General features: G+C 33.8%; 1 protein-coding gene across 2 annotated transcripts in view; it reads right to left on the bottom strand.

Moving 5' to 3' along the window:
• Positions 1 to 21147, bottom strand: part of smoc2 (SPARC related modular calcium binding 2) — a 50274-nt gene that overhangs the window by 10463 nt on the left and 18664 nt on the right. Inside the window, exons 3-9 of one of the 2 annotated variants that reach the window (XM_073834855.1) lie at positions 18027 to 18133; positions 16636 to 16735; positions 15779 to 15823; positions 11441 to 11524; positions 11272 to 11343; positions 3540 to 3726; positions 243 to 325 (exon numbers count right to left, since the gene is read on the bottom strand). In XM_073834855.1, coding sequence (XP_073690956.1) covers positions 243 to 325; positions 3540 to 3726; positions 11272 to 11343; positions 11441 to 11524; positions 15779 to 15823; positions 16636 to 16735; positions 18027 to 18133 — 678 coding nt within the window. The remainder of the gene's footprint in view (positions 1 to 242; positions 326 to 3539; positions 3727 to 11271; positions 11344 to 11440; positions 11525 to 15778; positions 15824 to 16635; positions 16736 to 18026; positions 18134 to 21147) is intronic. The other variant, XM_073834857.1, reaches the window with a different exon arrangement.

A 21147-nucleotide genomic window follows, 5' to 3' on the forward strand; every position in this document is an offset into this window, starting at 1 on the left:
TTTATGTTTACCTTGGGCATTTTGCATGTATGAAAAGTGATAGCAAACACAAACTGCAGGTAGTGCACTACAGACACCTATTCAATTTAACTTTAGTTATTTATATGAGGTCTGCTTTGGTTAAAAGGTGTTGTTTTTTCATTTTTGTAGCTTTGTTTCTCCTCTTGCTATTTTTAAGTCACTCTCCAGCAAACCTTGCACAATATTTTCGCATCTGCTCATAAGCACACAGTAAAGCTCACCCTGCAGGTGTCTGCTCCTGTAATGGTCCTTTGGTTTGTTTGGATGGGCTCTGGCATTTCCATCACATTTTGGTTGTTCGAATCTACAGCGAGAGAGAGAGAAAAAACAGAGGAGCAAGAGTGAATACAAAGCATTATTGTTTACACAGTGATGAGTCCAACAGCTAAAACATTCCACAGATGCTAAGAATAATGTTTAGATTTTGTTTTAAATACAAAGACCAAAATAACATTTGTTTGTCCTATCATACTATTTTTTATCTATTTACCTGCATATGTAGAAATTTAATAATTTAATAATAATAATTAATAATAAATATTTAAAAATACACAGTATATACATCAGTCAAAAGTTTTTAAACAGTAAGATTTTTAATGTTTTTTTTAAATTCTGCATTTATTTGATCCAAAGTACAGCAAAAACAGTAAAATTATGAATTATTTTTATTATTTAAAATTAGCATTTTCTATTTGAGTATATATTAAAATGTAATTTATTCCTGTGATTTCAAAGCTGAATTTTTAGCATCATTACTCCAGTCACATGATCCTTCAGAAATCATTCTAATATTCTGATTTGCTGCTCAAAAATAATAATAATTATTATTATGTTTAAAACAGCTGAGTAGAATTTTTTCAGGTTTCTTTGATGAACAGAAAGTACAGAAGAACAGCATTTATCTGAAAAAGAAATCTTTTGTAACGTTATAAATCTTTATCTTCACTTTTGTATTTGTTTCTTACTAAATAAAAGTATTTCTATAATTTATTTCCCCCAAAAATCTTTGGATCTTTCTATTTATCAAAGAATCCTGAAAAATGTACTCAACTGTTGATGTTTATTAAACAACAAATCATCTTAGAATGATTTCTGAAGCATCTGGAGTAATGATGCTGAAAATTCAGCTTTGATCACAGGAATAAATTACATTTTAAAATATATTTAAATAGAAAACAATTATTTTAAATAGTAAAAATATTTTTACTGTTTTTGCTGTACTTTGAATCAAATAAATGCAAGCTTGGTGAGCAGAAGAAACTTTAAAAAACATTAAAAATCTTACGGTTCAAAAACTTTTGAATGGAAGTGTAAATATATACATTTTGAAGATTTTAAAATGTTTTTATATGTAATTTTCTGTACTTTCTTGCTGAAATGAATCATTTTTAGACATATTTTACACATTATTTATTCGAAATACTTAATTCAAAAGTGAATATGTTATTATAGAAGAATTTTGCTCTTTTTATCTATTCACAATGACTGCCTCACTAGGATCCGATCACTAAATGGACGACTCAGAGATGAAGAAAACAGAAAAAAATTGAGTCAAAGACAATGAGTGGACAAAAAGAAAAACTAAGTAAGAAGTGCAAGACAAGAGAAACATTCATTGCCCCATAAGGAGAGTAAATGCGCTCCAATTATTGTCAGGCGACCTGCCCAAATAACAGAGAAAGAAAGAGAGAGGAGGGTGATGGGAAGGTAGCACTTCCATGCGTGCTCTAATGCGCTGTTTGGCACACTGCCTGAGGATTTGTTAACTCAATACCACATTCGGTGATGGTTAGAAATCCACAGCATCGCTCCATAACACTCCTGTGGCTCATTAAAGGTGCCCCTGAATGCATAGAGTGTCACTGACCCCTGGCAATCACACTTAACAGTGTTTTGTCATTCTGCCAGGTTTCTTAATCAGAATTAGGCCAAGTGAGCAGCCCACCTGTTAGCAGATGAGTATTTAAACGGAACGATTTCCCGGTATATTTCGATTTTTTTCAACAGCTGCAGAGCAGAGCAGCACTCTCATAATGTTTAAGAGACTGAATGAGATTGAGCCAAGTATTGGCCCCTGAGAGACTCCAAAGCTCAATTTTGTACCCCATAGTAAGTCGAAGAATGAGACCTGCCCCGGGTGTATATTAGATGTACTGCAAAAGAACAGGTCGGCTGGCACTTACCATTTTAAAAGCCAAGTGGTGGGTTTTTCCTTACAATAGAGACAAACTGCTTAAGTTGTATTTTGGCAACTAAATAAGGACGGATTTGTTTCATAGAGGCGCCAGAGGTATTTGAAAGTGTTTAACATAACATTTTGTTAAAACTGATGTTAAAGGAATAGTTCCCTCAAAAATAAAAATGTATTCACCCTCAGGCTATCCAAGATGTGGATAAGTTTGTTTCTTCATTAAAACAGATTTGGAGAAATTTTGCATTATGTCACTTTCTCACCAATGGATCCTCTGCAGTGAATGGGTGCCGTCAGAAAGAGAGTCCAACAGCTGATAAAAACATCACAATAATCCACATAACTCTAGTTAATCAATTATTGCTAACTTCAAACCATTGCTTCCAGCTAAAATACCTCATCTATCCATAATATTTCTTTCTCCAATTAAAAAAAGGCATCTTGTCTGAATCAGGTGAAAAAAAAGGTATTTTAAAGTTAAAATGCCTTAATGATGGATTTGTTTCTTATATTGCTTCACAAGATGTGATGTGGATACTTGTGGATGATTGTGATGTTTTGAACTGTTTGGACTCTCATTCTGACGGCACCCATTCACTGCAGAGGGTTCATTGGTGAGCAACATTTCTTGAATTCTGTTCCAATGAAGAAACAAACTCATCTACATCTTAGATGGCCTTAAGGGTGAGTATATTTTTATTTTTCAGTGAAATATTCCTTTAAAAGTCATGCATAATCCTTTAAATTCCTTTAAAATTACAATTTAAAATGTAATTTATTTCTGTAATTTTAAAGCTGAATTTTTGTCATCATTACTCTGGTTACATGGTCCTTCAGAAATCATTCTAATATTCTGATTTGCTGCTCAAAAAACATTTTTTATTATTATTATTATGTTGAAAACAGCTGAGTAGAATTTCAGAAGAACAGCATTTAACTGAAATAGAAATATTTTGTCTTTCCTTGCTAAAGTAGTATTAATTTCTACAATTTACCCCCACCCCCCAAACAAAAAGTTAAAACACCTTAATTATGGATTATTTGCTTTACAAGATTTTAATTAATGTGCTGGAGTTGTGTGAATTACATGTGGATTATTGTGATGTTTTTATTAGCTGTTTGGACTCTCATTCTGATGGCACCCATTCACTGCAGAGGATCCATTGGTGAGCAACATTTGTCCAATTACTTTCCAATGAAGAAACAAACTCATCTATATCTTAGATGGCCTGAGGGTGAGTACATTTTCAATATCCGGTAAACTGTTCCTTTAAAACTCAAGCATTATCCTTTAAATTCCTTTGAAATCATGCATTGAGTGCATTACCTTGTGGATGTTCCAGGTATGGGGCGTCCGGTGTCCACCAAAACACACCAGCAGTACCCAGTGGAGGGATGGCATTGGACGGGTTTGTAGAGGCCACCGTGAGCACAATCGGGCACAAAAACCGCTTCGTTTTTATGGTGTCTTGCTTCTTCCTGTGCTGACAGCTGCTCCTGATCACATGAGGTCGCTGAGGTAAAGTGAGGCAGAGGAAAAGAGTGAAATACTGCAGGAGACACAATATGAGTGAGTAAGTGTCAGTGTTCTCTTTGGTGAAGTGTGTTTCCGTACAATGAAAGGAGACAGTGACCAGGAGCTGTCAAGCTCCAAAAATGTACCTTCTCCTTGAAATTTCCATTAATGTGGTACATGCGACTCACAATGCACAATAGCTTGTGAGGAATAGAATGTAACAGGCTTTGGATAAAATAATATACTGTAAATGCTGTTCAATGTGTGGAAAAATATAAATGTAAATTTAGTATATATATTTTATTAATATAGTATTACTTATGTGCTAATAAATAAATCTTTAATATTTTTTTATAAATAAATTATCTAAATGTGATTAATTTTTTTATCAGAATAATTACATTTAATTGGCAGTTGAGCAAATTAAATTATAAATGTCAAATTAAAAAATAATAAATCTACATACTGATAGATAAGCACTGTATTTTTTAAATATAAAAAAATTAAAAGTAAACTATTTTAAAATGTATTAAAATCATTAAAAATACATTATGTTAAATTTAATTCAGTTAAAATACATTTAATGTAATTACATTTACATTTAATTAAATAAATTTAAATGCCAGATGAACAAATCAATTAAATGTTTTTTTGTTTGTTTTTTACTTTTTTAAACTTATGATTCCATTGTACCGTGGATTTAGGAATGAAAGAATTTCTTAATTATTATAGAATTATGTAAATTATTATATAAAGCTTATATTATTATTATTATTATTATTATTAAAGGATTAAATAACTAAGAATACATTTTAATTAATTCAATTTAAATAAAATTTAAATTTAATTAGTTGTTGAACAAATCAGTTAAATGTTTTTAAATTTATGATTCCATTTGCACCGTGGATTAAGGAATTAAAAATTCCTTTATTATGATATAATTATTTATATTATTATATAAAGATTATTATTATTATTAAAGGATTGAATAATTGATAATGAATTTAAATGAATTCAAATAAAATTAATTAAATTGAATTGCCAGTTGAACAAATTAATTAAATGTACTTTTTTTTCAATGTATGATTCCATATTTTACTTTTATGCCAAAAATCATTAAGATATTAAGTAAAGATCATGTTCCATGAAGATATTTTGTAAATTTCCTACCGTAAATATATGAAAACTTAATGTTTGATTAGTAAATTGTATTGCTAAAAACTTTATTTGGACAACTTTAAAGGCGATTTTCTAAATATTTTGATATTTTGCACCCTCAGATTCCAGATTTTCAAATAGTTGTATCTCGGCAAGATGTTAAATCTCCAATAAAAAAAAAATTGACCCTTATGACTGGTTTTGTGGTTCAGGGTCACAAATCTTATAGTGTCTTCATGCAAAAACGTTGCCTGTGAAGTCAATGGACGCTGAGGCCTTGGACACAGCCTTCAAGAAATGGATAGACAACATGTTGGAGGGGGTTAGAGAGGAAAACAGAGTCAGAGAGAGTGAAAGTGAGTGCTTGCGCTTTATCAGGAGCCTGCGGGAATGTTTATGACATTAAGAAGTTAATGACTGCACGGGGCTCTTGCTGCTTGACCAGAATAAATATTTACACATTGCCTCTGGGTGCCTGCCTTTGCAGTGTCTTTGAATGGAGACAGTGACCTTGGGCAAAGAATCGCTGTATAAAACACATTGCTTTGGGAAAACAGTGGCATCCTAGTGCTTCCTTTCAATCCTGCATTGAGACAAACAACAAAAGCCTGAAACACATTAATGATCCATATGGAGCACAACCTTTGAGCCATGAGATTTCTCGCTGCATCAGGAACCAATCATCTCATGTGCCACAACACAGCTCTCCAGCAACCCTTTGAGCCGCCTGATCTAATGCAAGCAAGATTATGTTAAAAAAAAATATGTGTGTGCGTGAGAGAGAGAGAGAGAGAGAGAGAGAGAGAGAGAGAGAGAGAGAGAGAGAGAGAGAGATGATATGTGGTTTCTAATGTATTCTGTGGCAGGACAAAATATGGTTGTCAGTCACAGACGGAGAGTGAATCAACTCCAGGCTAAAAGTAGTCTAATGTTAGTGTAATCTATTAACTACACACATATCTTATTAGGCAAGTACTAGATATGGATGTCATTTCATAAAATATTTTTAATACGACTGAATTTGTATTTAAAGTGATTGCAGTTGAGGTCAAAAGTTTACATCCCTCTTTTAGAATTTGCTAAATGTTAATTATTTAACCAAAATATGAGGGATCATACAAACATTTATGTTATTGTTCATTTAGTACTAACCTGAATAAGATGATTCAAATAAAACATGTTTACATATAGTCCACAAGAGAAAATAATGGTTTAATTTATAAAAATGACCCCGTTCAAAAGTTTACACACACTCGATTCCTAATAGTGTGTTGTTACCTGAATGATCCACAGCTGTGTGTTTTTGTTTAGTGATAGTTGTTCATGAGTCCTTTGTTTGTCCTGAACAGTTTAACTGCCTGCTGCTCTTCAGAAAAATCTCTCAGGTACCACAAATTCTTTGGTTTTTCAGCATTTTTGTTTATTTTAACCCTTTCCAATAATGACTAGGATTTTGAGATCCATTTGAAACTCATATGCAGGTTCATACTGTAAGGTTCAAAAGGAGAAAACATGCATTAAGGGGGTGAAAACTTTTTAAATTTGAATATCAGGGTAAATGTAACTTATTTTGTCTTTTGGGAAACATGTAACTATCTTCTGTAGCCTCTGAAGGGCAGTACTAAATGAAAAAATGTGACATTTAGACAAAATAAGAAAAAGTGTGGTCAAAAGTTTTCACCCCCAGCTCTTAATGCATCGTTTTTCCTTCTGAAGCATCAGTGAGCTTTCGAACCTTCTGTAATAGTTGTCCTTAGTGTGAAAAGCTAAACTCAACGCCATCGTATGTGATTGGCTAGAATGCATAACGGCGTAAAAACGTGCAAAAAGAAATGCAACATGAGCAGATCTAAATTTAAATTCCGTAATTGATGCTTTTCATTTGATTTACACGTTCACTTCATTCGCGACAGTCGAAATAGATTTAGCTCGTCCTCACCGGAGCTGCTTCCCTCAGGAATCAATAGTCCACGCTTGTCTGTTAATGAAGCATTGATGGGTGAACTCTCGGCTCGATTGGACTCTTGTCAGAAAGTGATAAAACATTTCAGTTTTATGGATATCGCCATCCTGGATATTACTTTCACTGTTGCTATGGAATGCAGACTTGGACTCCTGTTGCACGTTCAGCCAGTGTAAGTAGTTTAATTTATTAAAACTAATAATAAGTATTATTGTGATATTATAGTGGTATTCAGTGCAGTGCTATGCGTTTGCTAAGGTTTCTCTCTCCCACATCCGTTTATAGTTAGCCTCTCTCTTTGTCTGTGGTGTTGTCAGGTCTTTGGCTTCATGTGAGCATTGTTTTATAAAATGTTGGCATGAGTTTTTTTTTTTTTTTTTTACCCAGAGACATCTTTTCTTTGCCTCTTGTGTTCAGTTCTATTTTGAGCTTCTCAGAATAGTGATAATCACGCTTTAGACCTCAACGAATCAGCTGTAATCAAAACCATCAGTGTTCACTGCACTGCACTGACATTTTATTGATTGTAAATCAAGAGAACTTTACAATCAAGCTATTCACGCACACAAGTGGGTCTATTAGGAAACACACAAACTCTGTAATAATGTCATCAGAATTAGATCTGTTACTGAGTTCATGTCGTCATTTTCCCCAGATGTGTTTTAATGACATCTTTGTTGATTCCTTCATTAGATCAACGTGTCAGGCAATGGCTGAGTGCCACAATGAGCTCGATCTTCACATATGTGCTTCAGTCTGTGTGCTTGAGCAACTATAGCAACAGAGTTTCATTAGAATTACAGATAAGTGTCTGTCTTTGTCTCTTTTGTGTTCTCTTTCTATTCCCATACCAAAAATCCCAAAAGAAATTGGTGTGTTTAAAATTTCAGTTGTTTTCAGTGTTGTCATTGTTAACTAAACTAGTCATTAAAACTATTAAAAAGCATTTTCGGTCATCAGGGTTCGCACAAGGTGCTTAAAGTAATTGAATTTGACTTTTTGAAATTTAAGGGCTGGAAAACCCTTGAAACTAGCAATATTCCTGAAGAGGTAGGCCTACTTAAAAAGAGCTTGAATTATTGAAAACCAATGTATCTATGAAATAATTGTTTAATTTTGTCAATAAACACATCTTTTCACGCAAAATTTGTGCAATTCAAAAAACACCTTTTTCACTAATTTCAGTTCATGTCAGAAAACAGTCGAGCTAAGCAAGTAGTAGTACTGACAGTGTCGTGTAAACATGGCTGAAGATGCAAAAAGAGGAATAGATGAATCAAGTCATTTGATTCATTTACGCTGGAACCGCTCTGATTGATTCAAACTCGTGACTTCCAAGAATTCACTAGCAAAAACCAGATCCAATTAAAAGAGCTATTCATTTTCGAATTTCAACATCGCTTGTAGCGATTTTAAAAAGTACGTAGTCATGGGTGCTTTTCGAAATTCCATCGCGTTGCAAAATGATTTATGATCAAAATGATTTGCTGTGTTTCAAAGTGCTTCAATCGGATTGCGTATCGCAAATCATTTGTTTCAGATCAGGACTTCAAATTGCGTAGCGCGAATCAGTTGATTTAGATTGTAACTTTGCGTATTGCAAATCATTTGATTTTGGTCAGGACTTTGGAGTGCGTATCATGAATCATTTGATTTAGATTGGAACAGGTTCGTGAATCATTTTGCAAATTAAATGATTCAAATGATTTGCAATATGCAAAGTTCCGATCTAAGTCAAATGATTCACAAATCATTATTCAGATCGGGACTTCAGAGCGTGGATCGCAAATCATTTGATTTAGATCTGAACTTCGGAGTGGTTTCATGAATCTTTCGCTTTCGATGGGAACTTCGGAGTGCGGGTCATTTGATTTAGATCAGAACGGGTTTGTGAATCATTTCACGAGTTGAATGATTCAAATCAAATAATTTGCGATATGTGATTTAAAGTTCTAATCTAAATTGAATTATTCATAGTACGGAAAGTTCCGATCAAAGTCAAATGATTTGTGATCCTTGATTTGAGTCCAGATCTGATATGATGGTTCATGAATCATTATTGAGATCGTGATTTTAGAGTGTGGATTGCGAATCATTTGATTTTGATTGGAACTTCGAAGTGGATTTGCAAATCTTTTGCTTTAGTTCTGAACGGGTTTGTGAATCATTTCACAAATTGAATGATTCAAATCAAATGATTTACAATACGTGATTTGAAGTCCTAATCTAAATCTCATTATTCGTGATATGCAATCTTCCGATCTAAATCAAATGATTTGTGATCTGCGATCCGAGTCCTGATCTGAAATGATGAGATTCACGAATCGTTATTCAGATCAGGACTTTAGAGCATGGATCGTGAATCATTTGATTCAGATTGGAACTTTGTCTATCGTGAAACATTTGATTCAGTTCGGGACTTCGGAACACAGATCGCAAATCATTTGATTTAGATCAGAACGGGTTTGTGAATCATTCCACAAATTGAATGATTCAAATCAAATGATTTGCAATACGTGATTTGAAGTTCAAATCTAAATTAAATTATCCGCAATACGCGAGGTTCCGATATAAGTCAAATGATTTATAAGTTCCGATATAAGTTCGATTTAAGTCCTGATCTGAAATGGTTCATGAATCATTATTGAGATCGGGATTTTAGAGTGTGGATTGCGAATCATTTGATTTTGATTGGAACTTCGGAGTGGGTTTCTGAATCATTTTGCAAACTGAATGATTCAAATTGAATGATTCTAATCAAATGATTCGCGATTTGAAGTCCCGATCTAAATCAAATTATTTGCAATACACAAAGTTCTGATCTAAGTCAAAATGATTCACGAATCATTATTCAGATTGGGACTTCAGAGCGTGGTTTACAAATCATTTGATTAGATCTGAACTTTGGAGTGGGTTCACGAATCTTTCGCTTTCTATGGGAACTTCAGAGTGCGGATCATTTGATTTAGATCGGAACGGGTTTGTGAATCATTTCGCAAATTGAATGATTCAAATCAAATTATTCACGATATGTGATTTGAAGTCCTAATCTAAATCTTATTATTGGTGATACATAAAGTTTCGATCTAAGTCAAATGGTTCACAAATCGTTATTCAGATTGGGACTTCAGAGCGTGGATCGTGAATCATTTGATTCAGATTGGAACTTCGGAACACGGATCGCGAATCATTTGATTTAGATCAGAACGGGTTTGTGAATCATTCCACAAATTGAATGATTCAAATCAAATGATATGTGATTTGAAGTTCTAATCTAAATTTAATAATCCACCATACGCAAAGTTCTGAACAAAGTCAAATGATTTGTGATCCTCGATTTGAGTCCTGATCTGAAATTATGGTTCATAATTCATTATTCAGATAGGAGTGTGGATCGTGAATCATTTTATTTTAGATCATAACTTTGGAGCGGGTTTGCAAATCTTTTGCTTTAGATCGGAACGGGTTTGTGAATCATTTTGCAAACTGAATGATTCAAATCAAATGATTCGCGATTTGAAGTCCCAATCTAAATCAAATTATTTGCTATACGCAAAGTTACGATCTAAGTAAAAGGATTCTCAATCTGCGATTCAAGTCCTGATCTGAAAGGATTGTTTGTGAATAATTATGTAGATCGGGACTTCAAAGCGTGAATTGTAAATCATTTGTTTCATATCAGGATTTCAGATTTCGCAAATCTTTTTTTCCATTATAATTTTTTTTTTCATTAAGGCAGAACAGTTATTAAAACAAAACAAAGAAAAAAGAAAGAGTATACATAAATACATTAAGAAAATTAACTGTGGTTTTTCATATATAAGCATATATAAAAATTGATTACTTGATTAAGCTCTTTAGACTATCTGAGCATATTTCTGTTGCTCATAGTGAAAGGAAATCGCAAATTAAATTTCTTTAATTCGTTCTTTAATTGTTTCTCTCAGACAGTAATAAGATTAAATGGAAAACAGATGGAGTCTTCTGTTCAATTGCCTTGCTTTTCAGAAATGTCTTCTGAAAAAAAACATCACTATCTTAAATGCCTTCAAATTTCCAAGACACAAAAGTCTGCAGAAAAGGTTAGAGAACTCAATATGAACTTAAACAATTCTCATCAAGTTCGTTTAGTTTCATGAAATCTGATCCATTCTATTCATATTAGTTTTAAAGCTCTATAATCGATCTGCATGTCAACAGGTGTCTCATTTGTCTGTTTTTGTATTTCCAGCAGACGCATCGAGAGACAAAGTTGATACTTAAACTGCAAAATCCATTGACATATGCTGAGGTAAGTACGTAAATGAGCTGTTACATCTTGCATGTTATGATTTTTTTATCTTCTACTAAATACCAAAACCAATCTGGCTCAGTTAGTATTTTGTATTGAAAAGTGATAACAGATGTTTGTTGGCAACTCACACGGTGTTCTGGTCCTGTTTTGTCGGCTGCGGACCTGTTCTGTCCAGAGTGTGGGGTACTGAGACTTGATGTCTAAAACACACACACGAATGCATAAAACATTAATTCTGCCTCAAACCCTAGTGAATGCTCAACTTAAACGGCATTTAAAAGCTTCATTGACACTCACCTTCCTCATCAGCGGATGGCTGGGGTTCCATGTCAATAATCGTTGGAGGATCTGCATTTAGAAAAGAGAAGATTTGCAAGGAAACTACAATTACGAGTGTCAGATAGACAGTCATGTCACATGAGCCATGACGCATTTGCACATTTGCCCGGCCAGGACAGATTAGAGAGATGGTGAAACAAAATTATAACAGAGGAAAAAAGAATAAACTGGAGAACACAAACAGGCAGATAAAGAGTTAAAGGAGGTTTAGTGGTTTTAATTGACTCACTGAAAGAAAGAAAAAAACTGTTTAAACATTAAATCTCTTTCCTTGGCACCATGAAATACATGTTTATAAAGACCAAAAAGCAGTGTGGTTTAAATATAAAAGTCTGTAAATGCAAAAAGGTGATAAGCATATGCAAAACAGCGTCCAAAATTAACACTGGCCAAGCACTGAATGTGTAAAATTTGGCTGTAGTGATTTGAAAAATATTACTCTGCAGTTTGCCAGTAACTTTATAATGACCTGCAACATAATTCATGGCTTTTATAGAGTTATTCATTGGAAAATTGTTAATCTAGGAAGTATTTTTCCCCTTGTGTGAACTTGTGTGGTGATATATCCCCATCCCTTTGACAAATTAAATAATAAAAAAGGTCTAAAATTGGAGCAGAAAGTCTTAAATTCATGGCAAAAATGTTGTATGTGCTGCAAAAAATGTGAGTAAAATTTGGCTGAAGTGACTTGAAAAATGTTACTCTGCGGTTTGCCAGTAACTTTATAATGACCTGCAACATGGCTTTGATAGAGTTATTCATTGGAAAATTGTTAATTGCTAGGAAGTATTGTGTGGCAATATATCCCCATCCCTTTGACAAATTAAATCATAAAAAGGTCTAAAATTGGAGCAGTCATGGCAAATTGTTGCATGTGCAGGAAAAAATGCGTATTAATCATTTTTTTGTTTTCTTTTCCAATGCAAACATCTAAATATCCTTAAATCAACACACATTTACTTAAGATGCAAAATAAATTTGAACAAAATTTAGTGAGTTTGTTTAAAACTAGAACAAACATCTGTCAGTAAAAACTTAGTTTCCCTTTCAAATAAGTATTTTCAGGGCCCATTGGCAAATATTTGATCTTGTTTTAATACTTCACTTAATTTTGATAAATTTCTCAGAAAACAACTTCTTAAATCTTGACATTTGCACTGGAAAACAAGACATCTTTTTGTAGTGTGAAGTTATTTTTATATCACTATTTGTTGGGTTTACTTAGTCTTAAAAAGATCTTAACTTTACCTTCATAAAATATTATATTTCTAAAAAATAAAAATTAAAATGCAAAATACATGGACGTGAACTGGAAGTGACTGGACGTGAAGAAATATTTATGCCTGGCAAAACATGAATTTTGGACACTGTGTACAAAAATAAACTGCATTCCCTGTAAAAACAAAAAACAAATGTTTTTGTTTAGTTCCGACTTTAATGATCTGGAGAACAGGCATGCAAGAATACATGCAAACACACACGCACACACAAACTGAGCGGACATATGATGTGTTATGTGTGCGGACGGGGATGAAGAAACATCTTTAGACGTTTTGGCCACAGGAATCTGAAATGCTGAGAGCCGCAGGTGTGGTTAACCTCAGGAGGGTCACCATTAACTCATCAGAGGGCAGAAGATAAACTGCCCCTTCTCTCTTTTGGTGTGTTTTTCTCTGCTTGGGAAACAGTTGGGAAACTTGGGGAACAGCCACTGTCAGCACTCTGATGAGGTGATAAAGTATTATGAGATCTGACCCTGTTATTTATGTGACTCTAAAATTTCAATGTAGCTCAACACATCAATGATTTTCTATGTTTTTGTGGCTTTTTGCCTTTTATTTGATAGGACGGCCCTAAAGCGACAGGAAATGGTGGGAAGAAGAAGGCGTGGGATCGGGAAATGACCCAAGATGCAAAACCAGGTCATCACCATGCTATGTGCACTACTGACCGAGCCGCACCTCTGACAATGGATCTGTTCCAAATCCTAGTGAGCTGCCTTGCTGTCTACGGCCTATATAGGCAACTGAATTCTAAGGCAGCATCTTTACCATAATGGGACCTTAAAAGTGACAAATTTGTAACGCTTCATAGCAAAAAAAATAAAATAAAAAAATTCTCATGTATAGTCTTGTTTTCTGAAAAATCTGACAAAATTAAGTGAGTTCATGCTTAAAACAAGAAGAAAATGCCAATGTGGTTAAATATATATATATATATATATATATATATATATATATATATATATATATATATATATATATTTTTTTTTTTTCTTATCCCATTGGCAAAATATTTTTCTTGTTTTAAATATAATGTCACTTAATTTTTCAGAAAACAAGGTTTATCTTATGTCATTTTGCTTTTCAAGTAATCATTTCCGCCACTAAATAAAAAATGAAAAAAGCTAATTGCAACTTACCCCACAATTCTGACCTGTTTTATTGCAATTCTGAGTTTACATCTCACAATTCTGACTTTTTTTGGTGAGATTTAAACTCATAATTATGAGTTATAAAGTCAGAATTGTGAGATATAAACTCGGAATTCTGAGAAAAGGAGGCAGAATTGCGTGATATGAACTCGCAGTTGCGAGATATAAAGCCACTTTTTTTTTGTGAGATTTAAACTCATAATTATGAGTTATAAAGTCAGAATTGTGAGATATAAACTCGGAATTCTAAGAAATTAAGTCAGAATTGTCAGAAATTCGCAATTCTGATAAATAAACTTGCAATTCTAAGAAATAAAGTTGCAATTCTGAGAAATAAAGTCAGAATTGCAAGATATGAACTCACAATTCTGACTTTCTGACATTTATATCTTGCAATTGTGAATTATTTATTAAGTCAGGATTGTGAGCTATAAACTCACAATTCTGTGAACAATCTTTTTTTCCTCTCAAAAGAGGACTTGCAATTGCAAGATTATATCTCACAATTACTGGGAAAAAAAGTCAGAATTAAGTAAATTAAGATTCTTTATTAAGAATTATGAGAAAAGAGTTAGAATTGTGAGATACAAACTCGCATTTGCAACAAAAAAAGTCAGAATTGCAAGTTTATATCTCACAATTCTGAAAAAAAAATTAATTGCGAGGTTACATCTCACAATTCTAAAAAAAAAATTAATTGCGAGTTTATATCTCACAATTCTAAAAAAAAACTGAATTGCGAGTTTATATCTCACAATTCTAAAAAAAAATTGAATTGCGAGTTTATATCTCACAATTCTAAAAAAAAACGAATTGCGAGTTTATATCTTACAATTCTAAAAAAAAACTGAATTGCGAGTTTATATCTCACAATTCTAAAAAAAATTTAATTGCGAGTTTATATCTCACAATTCTAAAAAAAATTTAATTGCGAGTTTATATCTCACAATTCTAAAAAAAAAAACGAATTGCGAGTTTATATCTTACAATTCTAAAAAAAAACTGAATTGCGAGTTTATATCTCACAATTCTAAAAAAAACCCCGAATTGCGAGTTTATATCTCACAATTCTAAAAAAAAACCCGAATTGCGAGTTTATATCTCACAGTTCTAAAAAGTCTTTCTAGCTTTGTCCTCCATCTTATAAGCATTTTATAAGGGTTTTTGAGACACCTTACTAGTTTTTGAAATGATGTGGAAAGCAAAATACAAACTTTTGTAGTGACTAAAAATTATTACATTTTACAGTGCCTTTTTTAGAGGTATATTTGAAAATGTCCTATTTTGTAAGTAAAATCGTACTATATTTTAATCACTAAGCTCATTAGATAAGGTAAGACATCAAAGAAATAAACCTCTACATCTCCCACAGCTGAGTGTTTAAACTGAAAAAAAAAAACACTCCGCTTAAAACTGAGAAAAAAAGACCAAAAATTATCTGGAGGTCAGGTGGTCCGTTCTGTTTTGTGAAAGGAGGAAAATCAGTGCCATTAGTAGTGCATGAGAAAGGTCTTCATCTGGAAAAAAAGAGAAACGACGTCCAGGTGAAGTGGTTAACGTTCACTGCGGTGCTGTGACAAAACCGTGAAGCCCTTCGATTTCATTTTAACGACTGTGAAAAGCAAAGGCTGTTATTACAGCGTCTCTCTGTTTAACGACTCCAACATATGACCATTTACTTTCAGCCCTGAAGCCACTTCAGCACTCTCAATTCACAAAACATTAGAATGGCAAGCCTTAACTTGCAGTACAGACACACACACACACACACACACACACACACATTAAAACATAGCTGCCAGTGCTGATTGTCCCTCGTGAAAGTCTTTACCATATGAAAATAAATCATTGAGGGTATTTACCTGATTTTCCTGGTTCCTTCAGATTTACTTTACCATTCTTGGACCCTGAAAACCAATAGGACAATCACGTTACTCACGCTAACATTTTAGTACATTCTAACTGGACTATAACACATTCTATGTCCCAGAGATCAGAGCAAGTCTTCCAGGAATGGTTGATGTGAAGTGACTTATGTTTTTAATTATGTATTAAGCCTCTACAGACGAACATGATAATGTTATGGAGGCTGCAGGGGGTAAAAGCCATATGACACTATCTTGGAGTAAAAAAGCAAGAATGTTTGAGTTTGGCCGCTTCGCCTGCCAAACGCGCATTTGTTTTGTGATGCTCCCCCAGACCTAACTGATTAAGCTGTTGCATGTGCAATTAAATCTAATTGGTCCTTTTCTAGTGAAGCTGTGGTTGTTGTACAAAGCCAAGCCAACGATGTTATGATCCAGGAACCCATGGCCTCCAGTGATAGAGTTTCAGTTTTGTGCGTGAGCGTGTGTTTAATACAGCGCTATGCTAGTTTAGTGCATGTGGCTTTGGTTATGTGGTATTGTTATGCTGGAACGTTTCTGTAGATTAGGATTAGCTCTGTTCTGGCATCTCTCAGTGAGATCGCTGGCATAGACGCTGCGTTTCTACAAGCTTAGATGCTGAGTTTCTGCATTTCTCTGTTGATTTATATTCCTAAACAACTATCATGTGCCAAAACATTGAGATCATGTCATCAGCACTGAGATTACTGTTTGGAATCACTTCAGAGTATTACTGATGATGTGAAAATCTCTTTTGCTTACAAAGAAGGCGTGATTGAAGCACGCAGAAGGAGAAAGGCATTAAAATCACAGCTGAGAAAGAAGTATGGTACCTTGGCATTGAGGTTTCTTATTGGCTACTGCTGAGCCGCTGATGGGTCTGCCACTAGGTGTTACACACCAACAATAACCGGTGTAGCTGTGGCACTGAACCTGTTTATCAAATTCAGCAGACATAAAGAAAAAAGACTGAGAAAGAGGCATAAAAGTTGTGAAATTTGAAAGTCAAAAACAATTAAAGGCATAGTTCACCCAAAAATTAAAATTACCCCATTATTTGCTCACCCTCAAGCCATCCTTGGTGTATATGACTTTCTTTTCTCAGATGAATAAAAAGATTGTAAAAAAAAAAATGTGCAGGCTCTTCCAAGCTTTATAATTGCAGTGAATGGATGTTGAGATTTCAATAAAGTCCAATAAAGTGCATCCATCTGGCTTTGGGGGTTAATAAAAGTGTTCTGAAATGAATCGATGTGTTTGCGTAAGAAAATTTTTCATATTTAAAACTTTATAAACCATAATCTCTAGCTTTTGCTAACTGTCATACGCAGGTTCACAAGAAAGTGGCATTTCAGTGGATGATGTAGCACAAAGGAGAGAGCAAAACAAAACACTAGTCACAAATCAGGAGTACAAAATAAGGATTTGTAAAGGAAAATGTCTGAGGATTTTGATATAAGCCAAGAGGAGTTTTCCTTTGCTCAGTCTTAATGTTGACAGCAAATTTGGACTTTTTCTTAGTCATAGTCTTTTGACTAAAATGCTATTTGTTTTATTCATATTTTAGTCATTTGAATGGTTTTAGTTTTAGCCTAGTTTTAGTTGACTAAATATAAGATCTACAGTAGATTTAGTCAGCTAAAATCTAATAGGTTTAGTTACAGTGTAATGCATTTATTAGGCATTTCTCTAAAATTACCAAACTCATTTCATAGGTTTGATGTTAAGATTTTATCATGATAGACACAGATTTAACTGCTGTGACACACAACATGCCTTTATGTTAAAATGAAATGAAACCACTTCCCATAAAGAAACAAAAAAAATCCTCCCACAATAACATTTTTGTCTCGATTTTTGTCATAGTTTTTGTCATTTAAAACTTTTTTTTTTTATCATCTCGTTTTTGTCTGTAAAAAAATGTTAATGAAAATAAAGTTTAGAACGTTTTAAATATGGATATTTTTCTTACACAAATGCATTGATTCACTTCAGAAGGCCTTTATTAACCACCCGGGGCCATGTGGAGTAGTGTTTATGATGGATGGATGTACTAGACTTCAAAATCTCAACAGCCACATATAGTTCATACACCTAGGATGGCTTGAGGGTGAGTTAACCATGGGGTCATTTTCATTTTTAGTCACAATTTATTTATCATGACCATCTATCCATGGTCTGTCTATCTTTTAATTGTTCTTTTGTTACATTGTTCATCTCATACCTCACTGTAGGTTCCGTCAGGATTGCAGACCGGTACGAACACCTGTGGGAAGAGTTTCTTGGCTTGTTGTTCTGTGTATTTCTTCTCTGCCACACACCTGGACGTTTCTGGAGACACAATCCAGGTAAATCCAGCAAGTCAGACAAACTATATAACCATCCTTGTAATTATATGGCACAAATAATGCATCCTCATTTCTTAGAATGGTCAGTTCATTAGTAATTTGTTATAAGCTAAAAATTATCCTGATTGTCCTATCTTATCCAAAGAGCTAGTGAGCCTGCCACTGAAGCCCTCCTAAAAAAAACGACACGTCTGCTTGCGATCTTGAAAAGTACTATAAACCTGATGATTCATTTGTTCACAAACTCTGTCCATACTCTTTTCTATATATAACCTTGAACTTATTATTCCACTTTAAACACACAGTCGCTATTCTGCTCATCGTGTCAGTGTAATATAGAAAACAGAAAGTCCGCAGAGACCGAGTGCATTAAATTCAAACCGACAGGCGAGTCCTCTGGCGTTCTCTCTCTGACTGATGTGGCACGGGTGTTTTTTCTTTTATTTTTTTCGGAGGAAAGGAAAGAATGGTAATGGCGAAAGAAAATGAAGCAGGAAATAAGACTTGGTTTCTTTTGCAGTGACATGTGACCTCTCCGACACAGAATAATTCAAGATGTTTCGGAAGTGGTGGATCCCTGTGTGTGGTTGGGAATTGGATCAACAGTCCTAATGGAGTCATGACTATCTCTATACCAGTCCGGTGGTAAAACTATCGCAGATCTCTTTCTGTCATTCTGTGTTGAGTCTGTGTGAGCTGATGGTGTCCAGCAGGTTGTAATGCATCTGTATGTACAAATATGAGTGAGTGAGTGAGTGAGTGTGTGTGGATGTCATTCATGCAGCAGGGCAGAAAATCCTCCAGACCTCAATGGAGACATAAACTCACTCTCTCCACTGGGCAAATCATTAAAAACGCTTTCCGACTGGAATGGTGTGAGAGGACAAAAAGAAAGGCATTGAGAAAAGGTGGATGAGGCAAACCTAGAATGCATTGCAAAAAGATGGTATAGGAGGTGAGGTAAATGCCAACCTATAATTATATAAACACTGGCCATTCTACAGAACTGGTTCAAAGTCATTGGAAATGTCTTTTTTTCCACAAATTTGGTATGTATGCAAATTGTATAATATCCAAGGTACATATTTCTAGAAATTGTGCAGTTAATTCTCATATTGTATTTTCAGAAAGTTTTGGAATATTTGTCCTTTCCCCAAATTTGTCACTACTAAAACACAGTAATATATAATTTAATAAGAAGGGTTATATTGACCTATTAAGATTTTGCTTACATCTTTATTGTAAATATATATTTTTTTCTAATTTATTAAAATGTTTTCAGAGGTAAATCAATCACAAGTTACATTTTAACAATATTTCAAGTGTGATTTATGAGATTTGGTGCATTTTGAATCGAATTTTTCTTTGTTAAAGGCAAAAAGTGGATCATACTGATTTCAAACTTCAAACAAGGATTTATTAGTTTGAATATCCATTGAACCAAACACTATCATTACATCTTAGTTGATAATTCAGTACACTTCATTTTTGACAAAACATCCCATGTTTCAGTCGTGACAGCACATTTTCGGTAGTGACAATAAAGTTTTGGTAGCGACCACATCACATAACAGAATTTAAACCCGCACATTAAATCACTACTAAAACATGCTAAAAATGTGCATAACGGTTCTAAAATTTTGTTTATTTCCCCCTAAATAATAGATTGTGTTTCTTTTTGTCACTACCAAAACAATGGTAACTTGTTTCGGTTGTGGCTGTTACAGTAGTGACAGTTTTATGGGATAACACCCCATAAAAACAAAAAACAAATGACTTCACTACTGAAACTTCACCAAATGTTTTAGTCATGACTGATCAATTTAGATCGGCACAATGGTGAGCTAGCACAGTTCTGAACGGTTGTACACATATAAAAACTCCCAAAAAGTGTTTAATTATAGAAAAATGGTGTTTGGTAGTGACATTCTTTAAGTTTGCACAAAGATTTTTTAGACTTTTGAACACATTTACCTCAAAATGATGGGATCTACTCACCTATGAGAGAGAGTGACACATAAATATTTCCTGGTCATAAATGTAGAGGTTTAGTTAATATCACAGCCAATGGACTAAAACATACACTGTTTCAGTAGTGACATGAAAATGTTTGATAATTTACAAAGAAAATATAAAATAATATATATATTTTTTAACTTACATTTAAAAAAAAAAAAAAAAAAAAAAACAATCGAATAAAATGCAAATATTATTTCAATATCATTTTCATAAGTTGAAATTTAGGTGTTAGGGTTCAGGACAGCCACCTCCCAATTGAAAGTAAATGATGATTTTATATGCATTAAGCTAACTGATATTTTAAATATTGTTGGTTTCAATAGATAATAGAAGGATCTTAGTAAACATCTAAGATTTGAATAATTAAATGCTTTTTAAATATGTTTTTTGGTTGTGAGAGAGCAGCTTGCACCAATTTAGAATTTAAAATAGAACGGCCCATATATTTTATCATTCAGTACTGAAGTAAATCACCAAAATATAGTTCAGTCTAATATTATATTTTTTTTATGTGTATCATGTCCATTCCGGTTACATTTATTTCTATAGCGTTTCATGTAGTACAGAATGTTTCAGAGCAGACGAATCTTAAAGAGCACTAAAATAATCTGTTCTTAACTGTTTGTGCACAATCCCTAAATGCACTTCCCTTTCCAATCTAATCTTTCCTTTTTGCTTTTCTTTCACTCTCTTTTTATCAGAACATCATTCATCCTCTTTTTGTACCTCTTTCCTTCTCTCTCTCTTTCTCACACCCTCTTTAATCCCACTGTAAGAATGACACATTGTGCTTACTAGTAGGCAAAGAAAGAGTGAACGAGAGAGAAAGAAAGAGAGCTCTGAGAAGAAGAAAAAGAAAAGAGTACAGGGCACGAGAGTCTTCCTGCCGAGCCCGATACAATGAGAGTGTCTATGAGCCATTTGACCTTTGACCTCTATTGGTTGCTAACAGCGTTTAGCCCTTCCCTTCATACAAAT

The sequence above is a fragment of the Garra rufa genome, chromosome 2 (genome assembly GCF_049309525.1).
Source record: "Garra rufa chromosome 2, GarRuf1.0, whole genome shotgun sequence".
Lineage (NCBI taxonomy): Eukaryota > Metazoa > Chordata > Actinopteri > Cypriniformes > Cyprinidae > Garra > Garra rufa.